The sequence below is a fragment of the Alexandromys fortis genome, unplaced genomic scaffold (genome assembly GCF_014885135.2).
Source record: "Alexandromys fortis isolate MF-2015 unplaced genomic scaffold, M_Fortis_MF-2015_v1.1 scaffold_261, whole genome shotgun sequence".
Classification (NCBI taxonomy): domain Eukaryota; kingdom Metazoa; phylum Chordata; class Mammalia; order Rodentia; family Cricetidae; genus Alexandromys; species Alexandromys fortis.
In genome coordinates this window covers 903627-925065 of record NW_026068144.1, presented here as the reverse complement: position 1 = coordinate 925065, position 21439 = coordinate 903627, and the positions used below count along the sequence as shown (strand labels likewise).

The 21439-nt window shown below is 42.2% G+C and overlaps 1 protein-coding gene across 3 annotated transcripts in view; it reads right to left on the bottom strand.

Annotated features, from left to right (window-relative positions):
* Positions 1-1455: 1455 nt before the first annotated feature.
* Positions 1456-21439, bottom strand: part of Slc18a1 (solute carrier family 18 member A1) — a 37587-nt gene continuing 17603 nt past the window's right edge. For 2 of the 3 annotated variants that reach the window (XM_050126914.1, XM_050126915.1), the window contains 6 exons: positions 10979-11057; positions 9312-9363; positions 7294-7357; positions 6921-7040; positions 6598-6731; positions 1456-1889 (listed from right to left, as the gene is read on the bottom strand). In XM_050126914.1, the coding sequence (XP_049982871.1) occupies positions 1779-1889; positions 6598-6731; positions 6921-7040; positions 7294-7357; positions 9312-9363; positions 10979-11057 (560 nt within the window). In that variant the 3' untranslated portion in view covers positions 1456-1778. The remainder of the gene's footprint in view (positions 1890-6597; positions 6732-6920; positions 7041-7293; positions 7358-9311; positions 9364-10978; positions 11058-21439) is intronic. The other variant, XM_050126916.1, reaches the window with a different exon arrangement.

Below are 21439 nucleotides of genomic sequence, written 5' to 3'. Positions count from 1 at the left end.
CCTTACAGGCCCACTAATAAAGATTAAGTTTATCCTCGAGATAACGCCTGTTAAATCCTTCCTTTGTTTCGAAATGTACATTAGCTGTCCCTGTAACAAGCATGACTTTTATTACAAACCCCACCCACATGGATATGCTCCCTCCCTTCCCTTGTTAAAGCTCCCGTGGCCTGCATGTTCTCTCTCTCTCTCTCTCTCTCTCTCTCTCTCTCTCTCTCTCTCTTTCCCCCCTCCCCCCTTCATCGGGAACTATGGCTTAGACATTCAGGTAAATAATTTGCTAATTTGACCGTAGATGTCTTTGTAATGTGAGAAGCATGTCATCTGCACTAAATGATACAAGTCTATCTGGTTCTGCAAACCAAGGAAGTCTAGTTTAAAGCCAGACTCCCCCAAACACATCTACTAATCACATACTTATTGTCCAAGTGACACAGATTCACTGAGAGCCAGCCAACATGTGCTCTAATGAATCAGGGTTTGTCCTGAACCTGTTCAGCTCCCAGGGAAGAACACAGCAATCCAGGTGTCACTCCAGGTCAAGTCTGAACACCCCTGTCGAACATCAAGGCACTCCACAGCATCCTTTCTCCACCCCCTTCTCTGCGTTTATCTCCCACCCAGACCTGAGCATGCATAAATAGCATATGCTAACTTGGGTTGTTTGTAAATTTTATTCTGTTTGCTTAGACAAATGAGAACTACTTAGGGTGAGTGCCGTGGCTCCCATATCCTTGAGGCTCTATCGCCCAATAACCATTTCAAAAACATACAAAATTTCATGCGACTTACAACACCCACTTTATTTTCCCACACACCCTCTGCCACAAAGAGGCATCTGGCTTATCATGTCTGAATTGGATGCTGACTTACTCATTGACACGTGTGAACAATGAACGACTTATTCTACTCCTAGTATTAGGAAACACACATTGGGAGACATTTCAAGTTTCTTTTTGCTTCACACAGAGAACTCTTGAGCCTAATAATGGGGTTAGTTTTGGTTGGTTGGTTTGTTTTGTTATTTTCTGTCCTTCAACTAGTTTTATTTTTAAGAGTTTAAGAAGTTCGGGAAAGATACAAATATACATGAGAAATCACAAAAACGGATGTCACTCAAGCCTAAGAAAGTTGTTTATTTTCTTTTGATTATGTAATGAAAACATTAGTAAGACTTCATTTAATGAGGGTGAGGTCATTTTAGCACATACACCTACATGTCAATATATATGAGTATATATATATATATATGTGTGTGTGTATATATACTCATATATAGATATATAATTTCTTAAATAAGTAAAAGACTATATATTGAAGCTTAACTGGGAAAATTGGAAGGGGAATATCACAGGACAGAGATCAAATCTCATGACCTGTTGGAAATATGTCAGAGAAAACCAGGGAGCAAAGCAAGGCTTGCCATTTGTCCCTCTGGTTCCACAGGCTCATTGTTCATCATTGCCTGCAGGAAGTGAGTCAGCCCTTGCAGAACTTGTCACAACTCAACTTTAATCAGCCTCACTTTGGTCTGGCAGGAAGCAGCACTGTCCTCCCACAAAAAGTGGGCCACCTAGGCTATCAAAGCACAGAGGGAGAGTGGTAGGTGGCACAGGTGAGTACGGGCAAGCCATCAATGAGAAGGGAGAAAGGGAGACAACCAGATGAAAGGAAAAAGAAAACCCGTTGAATGCTCCACAGTGGTCTGGTCCCTGGCGAACAGGTGGTCACTGGAATCCAAGCCTTACGGAGTCATCTGGATGGGATTCAGGTATCAGCTACTCCTCACTGCCAGAATAATCGCTGTTCTCCCCCAAGGGAAACTCATTTGTGGGCTTCTGGGTTGCATACAGCTGGTTCTCCATGGGACATTCCTGGCTGAGAATAGCCTACAGCAAGAGAGAAGTATAAATATTACTGCATATCTTTGACCATCCATTTCTTGGAAAAGAAACTAGCATATCCAAGCTTAGTGTCAGAAGAACTCAAGATGTAAGTATAGCATTCTCTTTCTGCCTCATGGGTAGGCTTGGGCCTTTCAAGGTCCTGAGCGTTATTAAGTCTCATCAGGACAAATATCTGATACACTTGTGCTTGAATCAAGGCATAGCAAGAAGCTGGATGTGATGGGCACTCCTCTCTCTAAGCCTCTCTGCCTACTCCTGTTCCTTTGAGCAGCTATATCCTTCCTGAATACAGGAGGCCCAAAAGGGCTGCTGGGGTATTCATGCTACAAGAAGTACTAAATACCATTAAATACCATATTAACTAAGTAATACAGTGTGCAGGATCTTTCTACCTGGAGACTATTTTTTTTCTAATTTCACCACATGCTCGGTAACAAAACAAGTCTCAACAGATACAATAGAATTGGAATAACCCATGTATCTTATTGGATTACTGTGGCTTAAAATTAGAATTCAACAGCAACACTAATTCCAGAAGGACCATAAACACATGGAAATTAAACAATGCTCACCTGAAGCATCAATGGGCCAAGGAAGAAATAAAGGGGGAAATTAAAGACTTCCTAAAATTCAATGAAAATGACCACAAAACATACCCAAATTTATGGGATACAGTGAAAGCAGTGTTAAGAGGAAAGTTCATAGCACTAAATGCCTACATAAAAAAGCTGAAAAAAAATCCTATACTAGTGAATAAACAGAACATTTGAAAACATTAGAACAAAAAGAAGCAAACTCACCCAAGAGAACTAGACAGCAGGAAATAATCAAATTAAGAGCTGAAATCAACAAAATAGAAACAAACAAAACAATACAAAGAATCAAGGAGACAAAGAGTTGATTCTTCAAGAAAATCAACAAAACCTTTATCCAAACTAACCAAAAGGCAGAGAGAGAATATTCAAATTAACAAAGTCAGAAATGAAAAGGGGGCATAACATCAGACATGGAAGAACTCCAGAGAATCATCAGGTCATATTTCAAAAACCTGTAATCTACAAAATTAGAAAACTTACAGGAAATGGACAACTTTCTGGATAAAAATCACTTACCAAAATTAAATCAAGACCAGGTAAGCAAATTAAATAGACTAGTAACTGCTAAAGATATAGAAACAGTCATCAAAAGTCTCCCAACCAAAAAAAGCCCAGGACCAGATGGTTTCACCTTAGAATTCTCCAAGATTTTCAAAGAAGAACTAATACCAATACTACTCAAATCGTTCCACACAATAGAAACAGAAGGAACATTGCCAAACTCATTTTATGAGGTTACGATTATCCTGATACCCACACCACATAAAGACATTACTAAGAAAGAGAATTACAGACCAATCTCACTTATGAGCATTGATGCAAAAATACTAAATAAAATACTGGCAAATTGAATCCAAGGACATATCAGAACTATCATCCATCATGACCAAGTCAACTTGATCCCAGAGATGCACGGATGGTTCAACATATGAAAATCTATTTAATGTAATCCACCAAATAAGCAAACTGAAAAATAAAAACCACATGATCATCTCATTAGATGCTGAAAAAGCCTTTGATAAAATACAACAACCCTTCATGATAAAGGTCTTGGAGAGAGCAGGGATACAAGGAACAGACCTAAACATAATAAAGGCGATATACAGCAAGTCAACAGCCACCATCAAACTAAATGGAGAAAAATTCACAGAGATCCCACTGAAGTTGGGAATAAGACAAAGTTGTCCATTATCTCCGTATCTATTCAATATAGTTCTTGATGTTCTAGCTAGAGCAGTAAGACAACAAAAAGAGATCAAGGGGATACAAATCAGAAAAGAAGTCAAACTCTCACTATTTGCTGATGATATGATAGTTTACATAAGTGAGCCCAAAAATTCTACCAAAGAACTTCTACAACTCATAAACACTTTCAGTAATGTAGCAGGATACAAGATTAACTCAAAAAAACTCAGTAGCCCTCCTTTACACAGATGATAAATGGGCTGAGAACAAAATCAGAAAAACATCACCCTTCACAATAGCCACAAATAGCATAAAATATCTCAGAGTAACTCTAACCAAACTTGTATGACAAGATTTTAAATCTTTGAAGAAAGAAACTGAAGAAGACATCAGAAAGTGGAACGATCTCCCATGTTCTTGGGTAGGTAGAATTAACATAGCAATGGCAATCTTACCAAAAGCAATCTACAGATTCAATGCAATGCCAACCAAAATCGCAGAAAAATTCTTCACAGACATTGAAAGAACAATACTCAACTTCACATGGAAAAACAAGAAACTGAAGATAGCCAAAACAACCCTGTACAACAAAAGAGGCATCACAATACCTGACTTCAAACTCTACTACAGAGCTACAGTACTGAAAACAGCCTGGTATTGGCATAAAAGCAGACAGGAAGACCTATGGAACCAAATCGAGACTCAGATATTAATCCACACACCTACAAACACCTGATTTTTGACAAAGAAGCAAAAAATATAAAATGGAAAAAAGAAAGCATATTTAACAAATGGTGCTGGCATAACTGTATATCAACATGTAGAAGAATGAAAATAGATTCATATCTATCACCATGCACAAAACTCAAGTCCAAATGGATCAAAGACCTCAACATAAAGCCAGCCACACTGAACCTCAGAGAAGAGAAAGTGGGAAGTACACTTAAATGCATTGGCACAGGAGACCACTTCCTAAATATAACCCTAGTAGCACAGACACTGAGAGAAACAATTAATAAATGGGACCTCCTGAAACTGAAAAGCTTCTGTAAAGCAAAGGACATGGGCAACAAGACAAAATGGCAGCCTACAGAATGGGAAAAGATCTTCACTAACCCCACATCAAACAGAGGTCTGATTTCCAAAATATACAAAGAACTCAAGAAATTGGTCATCAAAAGAACAAATAATCCAACTTTAAAAATGGAGTATAGACCTAAACAGAGAATCACAACAGAGGAATCTAAAATGGCTGAAAGACACTTAAGGGCTCAACATCCTTAGCCGTCAGAGAAATGCAAATCAAAACAACTCTGAGATTCCATCTTACATCTGTAAGAATGGCCAAGATAAAAAAACACTCATGACAACTTATGCTGGAGAGGTTCTGGGGAAAAGGGAACACTTCTGCATTTCTGATGGGAGTGCAAGCTGGTACAACCCCTTTGAATGTCAGTCTGGCGATTTCTCAGAAAATTAGGAAACAACCTTCCTCAAGAGCCAGCAATAACACTTTTGGGTATATATCCAAAGGATGCTCAACTGTGTCACAAGGACATGTGCCCAACTATATTCATAGCAGCATTGTTTATCATAGCCAGAACCTGGAAACAACCTAAATGCCCCTCAACTGAAGAATGGATAAGGAAAATACAGTACATTTACACAATGGGGTACTACACAGCAGAAAAAAAATAACATCTTGAAATTTGCAGGCAAATAAATGGATCTAGAAAACATCATACTGAGTGAGGTAACCCAGACCCATAAATACACATATCATATGTACTCACTCATATGTGGTTTTAAACATAAAGCAAAGAAAATCACAACCCCAGAGAACCTAGACAACAATGAGGACCCTAAAAGAGACATACATGGATCTAATCTACATGGGAAGTAGAAAAATACAAGATCTTCTGAGTAAATTGGGAGCATGGGGACCATGGGAGAGGGTTGAAGGGGAGGGGAGAGAAAGGAGGGGAGGAGAGAAAAATGTAGAGCTCAATAAAAATCAATAAAAAATAGAAAAAGTAAGGGAAAAAGACATAACCTAAGTGAGTAGGTATGAACCCTTAACTCTGCAAGCATAAGGACTGAGCTTGCGTGCCCAGCGCCCATATAAATGAGTGTGCGTGGTCATAAGCCTATAACCCTAGTGCTGGCCCAGAGATGGGCAGGCCTTGGGAGCTCTCTAGACAGCCAGCCCAGACCAAAGGGCAAGGCTTTAGGACACTGAGAGTGCCTGTCTCAAGGCAAAGAATAAGAGAAGTCAACACCTTCCTCTTATACACTAACTTCCATGCACCATACACAGGCAAACATAAATCAAATAAAATTAAATTGTAAAAAATACATCACCAGACTGAAACACATGAGCGTGTGAGTGAGTGAGTGAGTGAGTGAGTGAGTGAGTGAGTGAGTGAATGCAGTCAGTGGAATGCTGCTATTTCTAGAAGACACAGCTTAGTAAACTGAGTCCTGCTGTAGGAAGCATGGATGCCTTTTACAGCCAATATCCCTAACTCTTAGTAAGGGTCTCACTTTTTTTTCCTTTTCTTTTTAGTTTAGTTTACTTTTGTTTTGAATTTTTCATTAGTAGGTCTTTTGAAGACCAGGCTAACCTTTAATCCATATGTAATTGGGAATGACTTCAGCTTCTAACCTACTATCTTTATTTCTCAATGTGTGTGACCATGCCTTCTCCCCATTTTCCTTCTTAAGATCCAGATAATAGGGGACCTAGTCGCCTGGAGAAAGAAGGGAAAGTGAAGAACGAAAGGAAGAATAGTGTGTTAGGAAGAACAGAAATGCTGCAAAAGAGAGAGGAAATGAGGTCAAAGGGAAGGGTCAGGGGAACCACAGGAAGAAACAGACATGCATATCATTCAGCCCTCAGGGTGCCTTACTAGCTTCTCCTCCTTAGCTGGGGGGTTCTGCAGGAAGCAGCAGAGAGGGGCATAGATGATATTGATGACACCAATGATGACCATGAGCCAAGGGAAGCCGATGACCTGTACAATGGCACCCCCGGTAGATGGACCTGAGGAAAAATAAAATTCCAAGTGTTTGTTGAATCCGTCCCCTATAAAACAGTATGCTAGGCATAGTGGATAACCACAGCTGTAAATTCAACTAATTTCCCTGGTTCTACACCCAGGTAAGCTACAATGGAGAGGGCAAAGTAGGCTACTTGGGCCTGGGAGCTCTCATCTGCCCCCAGCCAACATACCAATAGCAAAGCCCATGCAGAAAGCCACATCGGCGATGGCGTAGACACTCCCATACACAGAGGTGTGACGTAGGTCCACCAGGTATCCCATGATGGGCATCAAAGAGGAATCCACCATGCCTGTGGCCGGAACAAGCAGGAATGTGTAGTCAGCTTACCCAAAGCGTCAGCATCTCCGTCCACTCTGACTCCCTGGCCTGCTGTCCCCATGCGCAGCACCAACACAGGCCCAGGTAGGAACCACATGCCCAGCTCTGTTCATCTGCCAGCTTCTCTCCATTCCTGCCTTTCCACTTCCCTCTTATGGTGGGAAGATGGGGAGGAAAAGAGTTTTCAAGGGCTGTTTTGTTTTTTAATTTGAGGGACTACTTACCTATGGCAAAGCCAAGGCCTGCATTAGGGCCAATGAGACCATAAATGTTGTGAGCCAGAGGCACCTGGAAAGGAACAGAAGAAGAGTTCCTCAGAATGCCCCTGGGATTGTGGATCAGGGGCCAGGGTTTTCACATGACATGTATTTGAGACATGTGCCACATGCATTAGCTCTGATTTCTCACACCTTCTTTTGAAGAATAATCTTTCTCTCCACTTTGACCACAGGCAAACTGGACTGGCGCCATCCAAAGTTATGAAGCCAACAAGCAGCAAGATCAAGTTTGAACCTCAGACTCTACTCTGTTATATCTTAGCCAGGGATTCTCTTCTTGCTCATCATCTGCCACTCTCTACCAAACACACACTGCCGTCCTCACCCATCATTGGAATGGTCATCTTTCTCATCATCTGATATCATCAAATTTGGCTTGTTATTTATTTTACAGAACCTAAGGCCTTGTTCAGGATTGGCAAATGCTCCTACCTGCCCCTCTTTTTTATTTCTTTTGAGATGGGATCTCATTAACTTGCCCAAGATAGTCTTGAACTTACTCTATAGCCCAGGCAAGCCCTGAATTTCTGATCCTGCTATCTTGACTGCCTGGGGTAGTTGGCATTAAAGGCCTGCACCACCAAATTAAGTCCCAACATTTTATTTGAAACCCCAACTTGATAGGCATTGTAGAAAAAAGACAAAAAATAAAACCAACAGTTAACAGCTCAGCAACTGGAGAGACTGGGCATCATTTAGGTGCCACAAAGGCAAGCTATGGCATGCCTTCACCCTACCAAAAGCCTGTCCTTCCCTTTTAAGCCATGACCCTACCCTTTCCTTGGCACAAGTTACCCAACCTCATGATTCCATTGCAGAGTTCTCAAAGGTTTATAATGCCATTTAGCATTGATAGCTCCTTATAGTGCAACACCTCAAGAGGTGCTCTGATGGAGGAAGGTCATTGGCTAATAAAGAAACTGCCTCGGCCCATTTGATAGGCCAGCCTTTAGGTGGGTGGAGTAAACAGAACAGAAAGCTGGGAGGAAGAGGAAGTGAGCTCAGATGCGAGGCTGCTGCTCTCCAGGGCAGACGCGATGAAGCTCCAACCCAGGATGGACATAGGCTAGAATCTTCCCGGTAAGCGCACCTCGGTGCTACACACATTAATAAAAATGGGCCAGGCAGTGTTTAAATGAATACAGTTTGTGTGTTGTTATTTCAGGGTATAAGCTAGCCAGGAGGCTGGGAGCAGGGCGGCAGGAATGCAACCCACAGCTCCTTTAACAGTGCTCATGGCTGTCAATGGCAAGGCTGACTTAGTGAGGGCTTGTCATGTGCGCTCTCCACGCTGCAGACATGCAAGCAGAATCCTGAGCAGGGAGGTGACATGAATGGCTCAGAGTCACACAAATGGCAAGTGACGAAGCTAGGATGCAGGCCTGAGCCCATGCCTGTCACCAGGGTTTCCAGCTCATCCTGGGTACAGTGCTCAAAGATCTACAGCTCTGGTCTCATACCCCTGAGCCTGGAGATAAATGAACTGATGGACTGATGGTCTCCACTGAGAATATGAGACAGTAAAGACCTGGGCTCCTGAAGATGTAAATCTTTGCTATCTTTCTTCTACCACATTTTCTGGTTCTAGAGACTGAGCCATTGATGGTACCTGCCCTGGTGGCTGGTGGGAATTGTCACAGGAAATTGGATAAATGGATTCACAAAACACCATTGACTGGCTGGCTCCAGAAATAGATACCAACATGTTTTATTTCCCCGTGTCTATGTGCACAGCCTCAGACCTCTGGACCCTCTCACCCATAACCCTATTCTTCTCCTTTTCCACCTCCTTTTGATGACTTGCCATTTCAGTTGGTGGCAGCTTCTCCAACACCAATTTCTTCTGTTCATGTAGAAATAGTTTTCTAGAAGTTCCTACCAAGTCAGCCTGCTGCCCATTTGAAGAAAAATGATCTTAAAATGTCTAGTGCACTTTTTTTTTGTCGACTGGGTCTTGTACTTACGCAGAGCAAGCTGATACCTACTGCCACCATTCCCACAAGGGAGCACAGCCACCTGGAAGAAAAGAACCATCGTCATACACTGTCTGCAGGGAGATGGCTACTGCTTGTCACCTTGGCCAGTCCCCAGACCCTAATTCCAGCAATCCCTTAGATTAGGGTAGGGGACTGCATGAGACTACAGCAGCAGGTTGAAGCCTTTCTGTCCCTGTCCTTCTCTTGACCTCATCTCCTCCTTGCCCTCCCAGCTCTTCTCATAGCAGAGTCAGGAGTAGTACCATGGGATGCATGCTTGTTTCAGGAGTAGTACCATGGGACATATGCTCATTTCCCTTGGAATCGGTCTGCTGGTCCCAAAGACACTCGGCTCTTAGAAGCTGCTCGTGCATTTGATTACTGGTGTTTGCCAGTTCAGGTTATTTCCTTTTTATAGTTTTTATTTATTACCATTTGTGTGTGAGAGAGTGGGAGTGTGTGTGTGTTGGTGGGGGGGGGGGGGTTGATCCAAGAGGAGCACACCACAGCATGCATGTGGAGGTCAGAGGACAACTTTGTGGAGTCAGTTCTCTTCTTCTACCTTTTTGGGGGTCCTGGAGTTTGAACTCAGGTCACTAGACTTTTGAGGCCAGTGTCTTTACCCACTGATCCATCTCTCCAGCCCAGTTCAGAATCTCCCTACTCGTATTATATGAGGTCTGACAAATCCATCTCAAAAACCCACACGGAAATATGCATACCTCTTCATACCTATAACAGTACTTTCAAATGTATTTATCAAATCTTTGAGCTGACTGATTCAGTGGGGAGGGACTTGGTCCTGCCTCAACTTGGTATCCCAGATTTTAGTGAGTCCCCCAGAGAGGCTTTATCCCCTCTGAGGAGTTGATGGTGGGGTAGAATAGGGGGAGGTGGGGAGGCAGGAGAAGAGGAGGGAAGGGGAACTGGAGTTGGAATATAAAATGAAAAATGAAAAAAATTGGGCTGGAGAGATGGCTCAGAGGTTAAGAGCATTGTCTGCTCTTCCAAAGGTCCTGAGTTCAATTCCCAGCAACCACATGGTGGTTCACAACCATCTGTAATGAGGTCTGGTGCCCTCTTCTGGCCTGCAGGCATACACATAGACAGAATATTGTATACTAAATAAATAAATCATTTTTTAAAAAAGAAAAAAAAAGAAAAAAATTAATTAAATAAAAAAAATTTGTGCTGAGCTACAATGATAAAATTAAAACAAACGTTATTTTGTCATTGTAGTAGGGGAAGAGAATCTGGACTCATATTTTTGCCCCATGGTGGGCTTCTGCTGTTCCTGTCTAGAATTCCCTAGGGCTCCACGGAACAGAGTGTGACAACTGTTGCCCCAAAATACATACCACCTTTTTGTTTTTTGTTTTGTTTTGTTTTGCATCCATTGGCTAAGGGTAGCATTTCCTCTTTGGCTAGAAAGGAAAGACTATTTCTCTGTAACCATTGCCTCTTGCAAAGCAGTCAGCGCAGGATAACCCATTGTCTATACTTCCTCCATCACCTGCCCACCAACCTCCCTCCCAGCAATTTTTATCATTGTGTCCTAGACTGTCTCAAAGAAGCTGTCCCAAGCACAGGGAGGAGCTCAAGGGACAACGTCAGGTGATTGTTCAATCATTCTTCCAGTTTCCCAGACTACATACCGACCCATCTTGTTGGCCAACACACCGAAAAGGTTCGTGCCAATGAGGTAGGCCACGCTGGCAGGCAAGAAGGCCAGACCTGTGGAGAACACAGAAGCTCACCTTAGGATGTGCTCAACTGAATCTAAAGCACCTAATTTCCTACAGCTCAGCAAAGTACCCCTGGTTCCTCCAGGTCCCCAAAGCACTTTGTTGTATGCTTTGGAGATCTTTGTAGCTCAAGAGCAGGGGTCTCAGGACCCCACAGCCCCGCTTTCCTCGGGAACAAGGCTGTTTTCAGCCTCAGTACATTTAATGTGCGCCCAGCTCCCAGACTCTGACAAGTGACTCAGTGAGCCACTGGCATGCGTAAGAGTCACTTGGTTATCAGCACAAGAGCAGGAGCTTCCTGGGAAGTCAGGTCCCTCACTCACGTGTGACCTGTCCTCTTGTTGTTTTGCCCGTGGTCTTTGTCTTTCTGAGCCTTGGCTCCCACATCTGAGCTGAGCAAAGCCATTACTCTCTCCTGCCAGGTAACAACGAGAGCTAGCTGGAAATGTGTCATTACTGCTGTCCTGGTCACATGCCTTCATGACAGAGGGAGATGACCTGGAACGTGGATTTTGGAGCATACAGTTTGGGGTTTAGTATGTGGCTTGGCTACTTGTGGACTATGTGACTTGGACCTTTACTTATTATTTCTAAGTTCTCCCCATACCCCAACCTTTTTTCCTTCTTTCTTGTGTTCTTTCTGATGAGCTTTTACCATCTTTCAGGTATTCTTAAGGCCAGTAATTGAGCAGTAAATATCGAAGGACTAGTGAGATGGCTCAGTGGTTAAGATCACTGGCTGTTCTTACAGAGGACTCAGGTTTGACTCCCAGCACCCACATGGTGGCTCTTGACTGTCTGTAACTCCAGATTCTTGGGTACTAGGAACATATGCGGTCCATAAAACATATAGGCAAAACACCCATATACATAGAATATAAAATAAAATAGTTTTTAAAGATAAACACAGAAACAAATACAGTGAAGTCTATAATCTTAGTATGGGTGGTCCTTAGGAAACACAGCAAAATGTACTGCATTCTCAATGAAAACGTTGAACAAGAGGAGGAAAGTGCTATTTTAATAGAAAATTATAAAAAAGAAATAGAAAAAATGCAAATATTGGCATTTTCTCCAAAATCAAAATATATTTTCAAATTGTTTAAAGTGCTTATCAACTACAACAGAGTCCATTAACCAATCAGGTAAGAAGGCAAAGCCGAGTTCTAGGCACTGAGAGTGAGGCGCAGGACCCTGTGGGGGTGCTTGCTTGATTAAGCAGTTAGCAGAGAAGCATCTTTCTACCTTTTTGCCTTACAGAACTATTTGGGATTATGTGGCCATTTTCTTGAGACCATCAATGACTTATCTACTAGGCTGAGTGGAGAGGTTGGTAAGTTCAATGTCTACATAGCAAGACAATGTCATAAAACAAACAAGTACAAGCAAATGAACACAAAAGATGATCATAACTCAAAGGGAGCTCACATTCAAAGAGAGAGTGATAGTGCTAAAATAAATTATTTGATTGTGCTAAATAATAATGCTAAAATAAATGCTAAAAAATTAAGTGAAGAAAATGATTTTGAAAAAATGTGAAAGAAATTTCATGTAGCCATCTGTCAGAATGACTGGAGGAAAGGCAACCATGCATTTGGGAAGCCAAGGAAGGCTGGGGCGGGCGTGCTTAAGCTGAGAACTTGTTTGCCAAGAAAGAAAAGAGAGAAACAAGAGCAGCATCTAACACCAGCTCAGAGGCTTAGAGGAGAGACCACCGAGTGTGCTGCAGGAGCAGGAGGCTGCTTGGGTGCCTAGGACCCGTGAGCAGAGAGGCCAGGAGGAACTTCAGAGACAATTACACAGCCCAAGTTAGGTTCTTGAAAGTCTCTTAGATGAATGGGTTCACAGGACAAGAGTGAAACCAGGGACTGTCACAGGCCCCTGGAAAACGTCAGAGTCTCAGAAGTATTTTTAGAGCCGAGCTACAGAACTTTCTCTCCCACGTGTGGGGGCACAATGAGAGTGAGGAGAGAGGAATAATGACAACTAAAGTTTTTTTTTTTGTTTCAATCAAGTGGGTGATGAAGAGGGGAGAGATTGGTGGGGAGGAAAAGTCAGGGGTCATGAAACAACAATGGGGAGGGGCCAGACAGGTACAAGGGCAGGACTCCAAGAAGAGGTCATGAACATACAAGCTCAGGACTTGCTAGTCTCTCCTTTGTTTTTAACACCATGGAAGTGGGGACTGAAGAGATAGCTCATCGACTGGGAGCATTTACTGGTCTTGTAAAAGATCTGACTTCTGTCCCTAATAACCAGGCTGAGTGACTCCCAGCTGCCGTGCTCCAGAGAAATCTGACCCTCTGGCCTCTGTAAGTACCTGCACTCGTATGCGCATGCCCACTGCCACACGCAAATATTTATAGTTACAGAGATTTTTCAAGAGCACATACTCTTTTTGTTTTAATATTGGAAATGGGTAGGATTGCCTGCAAAATAGATAACCTAATCTGTACACCACAATATAGGATTCTTTTGTTTTTTTTTTTTTATAACCCTGCCTGTACTGAAACTCACTCTGTGGACAAAGCTGGATCTGAACTCGCAGAGATCTGCCTACCTCCTGAATGGCAAGATCAAAGGCGTATACCACCACACCCCAGTTTAAAATTCTTTAGGTGGTATGTGTATCAGTGTGTGCCTGCTCGACCATATGTGCCATGTGTATCAGTGTGAGCCTGCTCGTCCATGTGTGGTATATGTATCAGTGTGAGCCTGCTCGTCCATATGTGGCATGTGTATCAGTGTGTGCCTGCTCGTCCATATGTGGCATGTGTATCAGTGTGTGCCTGCTCGACCATATGTGCCATTATATCAGTGTGAGCCTGCTCGTCCATATGTGGCATGTGTATCAGTGTGTGCCTGCTCGTCCATATGTGGCATGTGTATCAGTGTGTGCCTGCTCATCCATATGTGGCATGTGTATCAGTGTGTGCCTGCTTGTCCATATGTGGCCTGTGTATCAGTGTGTGCCTGCTTGTCCATATGTGCACCATATCTATATGTGCACCTTGTCCATGAAGTGCCATCAGAGGGCTTCAGGTCCCCTGGAACTGAAGTTACAGATGATTGTGAAACACTATGCATGGGATGGTGATGGTGATGAAACCCTGGTCCTGTGGAAGAAAACCCTTCTAAGAAAAATCAGTAGCTGAGGATGGTGAGGGTGAAGACATGGCATGTACAGAAGTGTATCTGGAGAAATATAAAAACAAAAGAGTTGTTTCAGAAGGAGAAAGTAAGTATATAACCGGCAGTATGCAGGAAGACCATTAGCAGAAAACACACTTTAGATTTGTGCTTGTAACTATCAGGCAATAGCTGGGCGTGGTTGCAGATGCTTTCAATCCCAGATACTCAGGAAGCTGAGGCAGGGAGACTTCAAGTTCAGAGCCAACCTGGGAAAGTTAATCTATCTCAAAATAAAATTTAAAAGGCTGGAAATTAACTCAGTGCCAGAGTGGTTATCTAGCATATGTGAGATCCTAGCTCTCTACTCCTACAATAATAAAAAAAAAAAATAGGGATGGATTTCAGGGCCAGAGCGCATGCCTAGCCTTCATGGGGCCCTGAGTTCAATTCTCAGCAATTGAAAAATCAAAATAAGATGAGGATATCTTGGCCTATGTTATACTGCTGCTCTATTCGCTGTCTCTGACAGAGTCAGACTAGAAGGTCTAACCAGGGCTAGGTTCTTTTTGCCAGAAGAGGATCTTAGAATCAAAGAAAACATTGAAAGGAAGTGACGTCAGTGCAGGACTCTAGAAACCAAACTGAAGTCTTTTAAGGGGAGGGAGGACATGAGCAGTGTCCTGAGGCCGGAGGACGGTTAGTCTAAGTGAGGTTAAAGTGTCCAAAGAATGTGGAAGGTGCGAACAAGTTTGCCTGGAACTGAGATTTCAGAGGCTAGAGGATTAGTAGAGGTGTTAGCAGCAAGGGTGAACATAGGATTGTGTGGTTAAATCGAGGAGGAAAGGATCACTGCGGGAGAGCATGCCGAGAAAGTGGGAGCCTTCAGTGTCCACAGCCTCATCCACCAGGACAGAGATGCCACTGTTTCAAGACAGGAAGAGCACTGGAAAGAGCTAGTGTGACCGTTTTTGTGGGAGAATGGGTAACAAAGAGGTCAGTGGATGGCAGCAAAAACTGTGTGGACTTCAAAGGACTTGTGAGTCTTTGATGGAGAACAGGGAGAAACTGTCTGGAAGCAGCAAAGGAGAGCAAAGCCTGGAGGAGCAGACTGTTGTCATGGGCTCTCGGAGATCCCATGATGCTCTCCGGCAAGTATCCAGCTTTTCAGTAAGGGTGAGAGGGGCAGAGAAGAAGGAGAAGGAAGAAGGAGGAAGAAGGAGGAGGAAGGAGGAGGAAGAAGAGGAAGAAGAGGAAGAAGAAGAAGAAGAAGAAGAAGAAGAAGAAGAAGAAGAAGAAGAAGAAGAAGAAGAAGAAGAAGAAGAAGAAGAAGAAGAAGAAGAAGAAGAAGGTTAGGCAGTCCCCATTAAGTCCAGGATTTGGAAGGGCCATGGCATGCTGGGGTCAGGGTAAAAGAATCTTTTAAATAAAGACTTATATATGCTTTGTGTGTGGCACATACCCCCCATGTAGATTCATGTGCTGGAAACATGGTCCCCAGAGGTTTCTGTGGGTGGAGAAGAGACCTTTAAGAACAAGGCCTATGGTGCAAATGTAGCTCATTTGGTAAAGTGCCTGTCTGACGTGCACAAGAGGCCCTGGGTTCTATCCTTAGCCCCGTATAATCTCGACCTGGTCACACACACCTGTAAACCCACATTCTGGATGTAGAAGCAGAAAGATCAGAAAGAAGTTCATTCTCCGGCGCAGGCGACAGCAGACAACCGACAACCGACGCAGGCGGGCAACGCAGGCTACAGAAGACCAAGGCAGGAGGCAGCCTGGGACCGGCGGGGACTGGCGCGGCTGCAGACAACGCAGGCGGCAGGCCTTTGGTTGGCGAGGTCCCTGGCAAACGGGGACCCGGATCCCGTTCCTGAAAACCCTTCTGAGGAGTGAGAGAGATCTTGGCCCCCGGCAGGAGCCAGGAAACAGAGCGAGGGCATTTTGTAAGAGGAGCCTCTGGCCAGCAGAGAAACCTGATCCGGTTTTAAAAGACCAATTAGATAGCATCGATAGGAGGAGATGGGCAGGCACCAAGGCAAAAATTCACCCAATAATCTGAAAAACAACATGAAAACACCAGAACCCAATGATCTTACAACAGAAGGACTTGAACACCCTAACACAGAAGAAGTGGAAAAAATTGACTTTATGAAAGCAATAGAGTCCCTTAAACAACATGTGAAAATGCCCTTATAGAAATGGATGAGAAGTATAACAAAAAGTTTGAAGAAATGAGTAAATACTTACATGAGCCCCTGGGAAACCAAGAAAAAACGATCAAACAGGTAATGGAAACAGTTCAAGAAATGAAAACTGAAATGGAAGCAAAGAAGAAAACACAAACTGAGGACCAGCTGGATAAGAAAAATCTAGGTCAACGAGCAGAGCCTACAGAAACAAGCATAATCAATAGAATACAAGAGATAGAAGAAAGAATCTTAGATTCTGAGGACACCATAGAGAAAATAAACGCACTGATCAAAGAAAACAGCAAAGCCAACAAATTCTCATCACAAAACATTCAGGAAATATGAGACACAATAAAAAGACCAAACCTAAGAATAATAGGAATAGAAGAAGGAGAAGAATCACAGCTCAAAGGCCCAGAAAATATTTTTAACAAAATTATGGAAGAAAACTTTCCCAACATAAAGAAAGATATCCCCTTGAATATTCAAGAAGCATACAGAACACCAAACAGACTGGATCAAAGAAAAACTTCCCCTCGCCATATAATAATCAAAACACAAAATAGACAGGTTAAAGAAAGAATATTAAGAGCTGCAAAGGAAAAAGGCCAAGTAACCTATAAAGGTAAACCGATCAGAATTACACCTGACTTCTCTATGGAAACCATGAAAGCCAGAAGGTCCTGGATAGAGGTACTTCAAAAGCTAAGAGACCATGGATGCAAACCCAAACTTCTATACCCTGCCAAGCTAGTGTTCACTATCAATGGAGAAAACAAGACATTCCAGGATAAGAACAAATTTAAACAATACGTAGCCACAAATCCAGCTCTACAGAAAGTAATAGAAGGAAAATCGCAACCCAAGGAATCCAACAATGCCAACACTGACTACAATAACTCAGGCATCTAGTGAACCTTCACCAGCACAACTCAAAGAAGGGACACACACACAAACTCTACTACCAAAAAAACAATAAGAATAACCGGAGTAAACAACAATTGGTCATTAATATCACTTAATATTAATGGTCTCAATTCACCTATAAAAAGGCACAGGCTAAGAGATTGGATACGAAAACAGGATCCAACATTCTGCTGTTTGCAAGAAACACATCTCAACCACAAAGACAGGCATCTACTCAGAGTAAAAGGTTGGGAAAAGGTCTTTCAAGCAAATGGTCCTAAGAAAAAAGCAGGTGTGGCCGTGCTAATTTCCAACAAAACGGACTTCAAACTAAAATCAATCAGAAGAGATCGAGAAGGACACTTTATACTCATAACAGGAACAATTCATCAGGATGACATCTCAATTCTGAATATCTATGCCCCTAATATAAAAGCACCCACTTATATAAAAGAAATATTACTAGAACTCAAGGCAGACATCAAACCACACACACTAATAGTAGGAGACTTCAACACACCTCTCTCTCCAATGGACAGGTCAATCAGACAGAAACCTAATAGAGAATTAAGAGAATTACTGGAGGTAATGAAACAAATGGACTTAACAGACATCTATAGAACACTCCACCCAAATAGGAAAGAATATACCTTCTTCTCTGCAGCTCATGGAACCTTCTCAAAAATTGACCATATACTCGGAAACAAAGGAAGCCTCCACAGATACAAAAGAATATCAGTGTCCACCTGTGTCTTATCAGATCACCACGGATTAAAGTTAGAAGGCAACAACAATGCTGCCCCCAGAAAGCCGACAAACTCATGGAAACTGAACAATCAACTACTGAACCACACCTGGGTGAAGGAAGAAATTAAGAAGGAAATTAAAGTCTTCCTTGAATTTAATGAAAATAAAGAGACAACATACTCAAACCTATGGGACACGATGAAAGCAGTGCTAAGAGGAAAGTTCATAGCACTAAGTGCCCACTTAAAGAAAACGGAGAAAGCATACATTGGGGACTTAACAGCACACCTGAAAGCTTTAGAAAAAAAAGAAGCAGATGTGCCCAGAAGGAGTAGAAGACTGGAAATAATCAAACTGAGGGCAGAAATCAACAAAATAGAAACACAGAAAACAGTCCAAAGAATCAATGAAACAAAAAGTTGGTTCTTGGAGAAAATCAACAAGATAGACAAACCCCTATCCAAACTAATTAAACAACAGAGGGAGAACACGCAAATAAATAAGATCAGAAATGAAAAGGGGGACATAACCACAGACACAGAGGAAATTCAGAGAATCATTAGATCTTACTACAGGAGCCTGTATGCCACAAAACTGGAAAATACAAAAGAAATGGACATCTTTTTAGATAAGTACCATATACCAAAGCTAAACCAAGACCAGGTGAAAGATCTAAATAGACCTGTTAGTCGCGAAGAACTTGAAGCAGTTATCAAAAATCTGCCCTCTAAAAAAAGCCCAGGACCAGATGGTTTCAATGCAGAATTCTACCAGAACTTCCAAGAAGAGCTAATACCTATTCTCCTTAATGTATTTCACAGTATAGAAACAGAAAAGTCATTGCCAAATTCCTTTTATGAAGCTACAGTTACCCTGATACCAAAACCACACAAAGACCCAACCAAGAAAGAGAACTACAGGCCTATCTCACTCATGAATATCGACGCAAAAATTCTTAATAAAATACTGGCAAACCGAATTCAAGAACACATTAGAAAAATTATCCATTATGATCAAGTAGGCTTCATCCCAGAGATGCAGGGCTGGTTCAACATACGCAAATCTATCAATGTAATCCACCATATAAATAAAATGAAAGAAAAAAACCATATGATCATTTCATTAGATGCTGAAAAAGCATTCGACAAAATCCAACACCCCTTTATGATAAAGGTATTGGAGAGACTAGGGATACAAGGGTCATACCTAAATATAATAAAAGCTATTTACAGCAAACCGACAGCTAACATTAAATTAAACGGAGAAAAACTCAAAGCCATCCCACTAAAATCAGGAACAAGACAAGGATGTCCACTCTCTCCATACCTCTTCAATATAGTGCTTGAAGTTCTAGCAATAGCAATAAGACAACATAAGGGGATCAAAGGGATTCGTATTGGAAAGGAAGAAGTTAAGCTTTCGTTATTTGCAGATGATATGATAGTATACATAAGCGACCCCAAAAACTCTACCAAAGAACTCCTACAGCTGATAAACACCTTCAGTAATGTGGCAGGATACAAGATCAACTCGAAAAAATCAGTTGCCTTCCTATACAGTAAGGATAAGGAAACAGAGAGGGAAATCAGAGAAGCATCACCTTTCATGATAGCCACAAAGAGCATAAAATATCTTGGGGTAACCCTGACCAAGGAAGTGAAAGATCTATATGACAAGAACTTTAAGACTTTGAAGAACGAAATAGAAGAAGACACCAGAAAATGGAAGGATCTCCCTTGCTCTTGGATTGGGAGGATCAACATAGTAAAAATGGCAATTCTTCCAAAAGCAATATATAGATTCAATGCAATCCCCATCAAAATCCCATCAAAATTCTTCACAGATCTGGAGAAGACAATAATCAACTTTATATGGAAAAATAAAAAACCCAGGATAGCCAAAACAATCTTATACAATAAAGGAACGTCTGGAGGCATTACCATCCCTGACTTCAAACTCTATTACAGAGCTACAGTATTAAAAACAGCTTGGTATTGGCATAAAAACAGAGAAGTCGACCAATGGAACCGTATAGAAGACCCTGACTTTAATCCACAAACCTATGAGCACCTGATTTTCGATAAAGGAGCTAAAACTATACAATGGAAAAAAGAGAGCATCTTCAACAAATTGTGCTGGCAAAACTGGATTTCAATCTGTACAAAAATGAAAATAGATCCATGTCTGTCACCATGCACAAAACTCAAGTCCAAGTGGATTAAAGACCTCAATATCAGTCTGAACACACTGAACCTGATAGGAGAGAAAGTGGGAACTACACTACAACAAGTGGGCACAGGAGACCGCTTCCTACGTATAACATCAGCAGCACAGACAGTAAGGGCCTCATTGAATAAATGGGACCTCATGAGACTGAGAAGCTTCTGTAAAGCAAAGGACACTGTCGCTAAGACAGAAAGGCAACCCACTGACTGGGAGAAGATCTTCACCAACCCCGCAACTGACAAAGGTCTGATCTCCAAAATATATAAAGAACTTAAGAAACTAGACTGTAAAAGGCTAATCAACCCAATTATAAAATGGGGCACTGAGCTGAACAGAGATCTCTCAACAGAAGAAGTTCAAATGGCCAAAAGACACCTAAGGTCATGCTCAACTTCCTTAGCGATCAGGGAAATGCAAATCAAGACAACTTTAAGATACCATCTTACACCTGTCAGAATGGCTAAAATCAAAAACACCAATGATAGCCTATGCTGGAGAGGTTGTGGAGAAAGGGGTACACTTATCCATTGCTGGTGGGAATGCAAACTTGTACAACCACTCTGGAAAGCAGTGTGGCGGTTTCTCAGAAAATTTGGGATCAACCTACCCATGGACCCAGCAATACCACTCTTGGGAATATACCCAAGAGAGGCCTTATCATGCAACAAAAATATATGCTCTACTATGTTCATAGCAGCATTGTTTGTAATAGCCAGAACCTGGAAACAACCTAGATGCCCCTCAATTGAAGAATGGATGAAGAAAGTATGGAATATATACATATTAGAGTACTACTCAGCAGTAAAAAACAAGGACTTCTTGAAGTTTGCAGGCAAATGGATGGAAATAGAAAACACTATCCTGAGTGAGGTAAGCCAGACCCAAAAAGAGGAACATGGGATGTTCTCACTCATATTTGGTTTCTAGCCATAAATAAAGGACATTGAGCCTACAATTCGGGTTCTTAGAGAAGCTAAAGAAGAAGGAGAACCCAAAGAAAAACATATAGGCATCCTCCTGAATATTAACCTTCATCAGGCGATGAAAGGAGACAGAGACAGAGACCCACATTGGAGCACCGGACTGAAATCTCAAGGTCCAAATCAGGAGCAGAAGGAGAGCGAACATGAGCAAGGAACTCAGAACCGCGAGGGGTGCACCCACACAC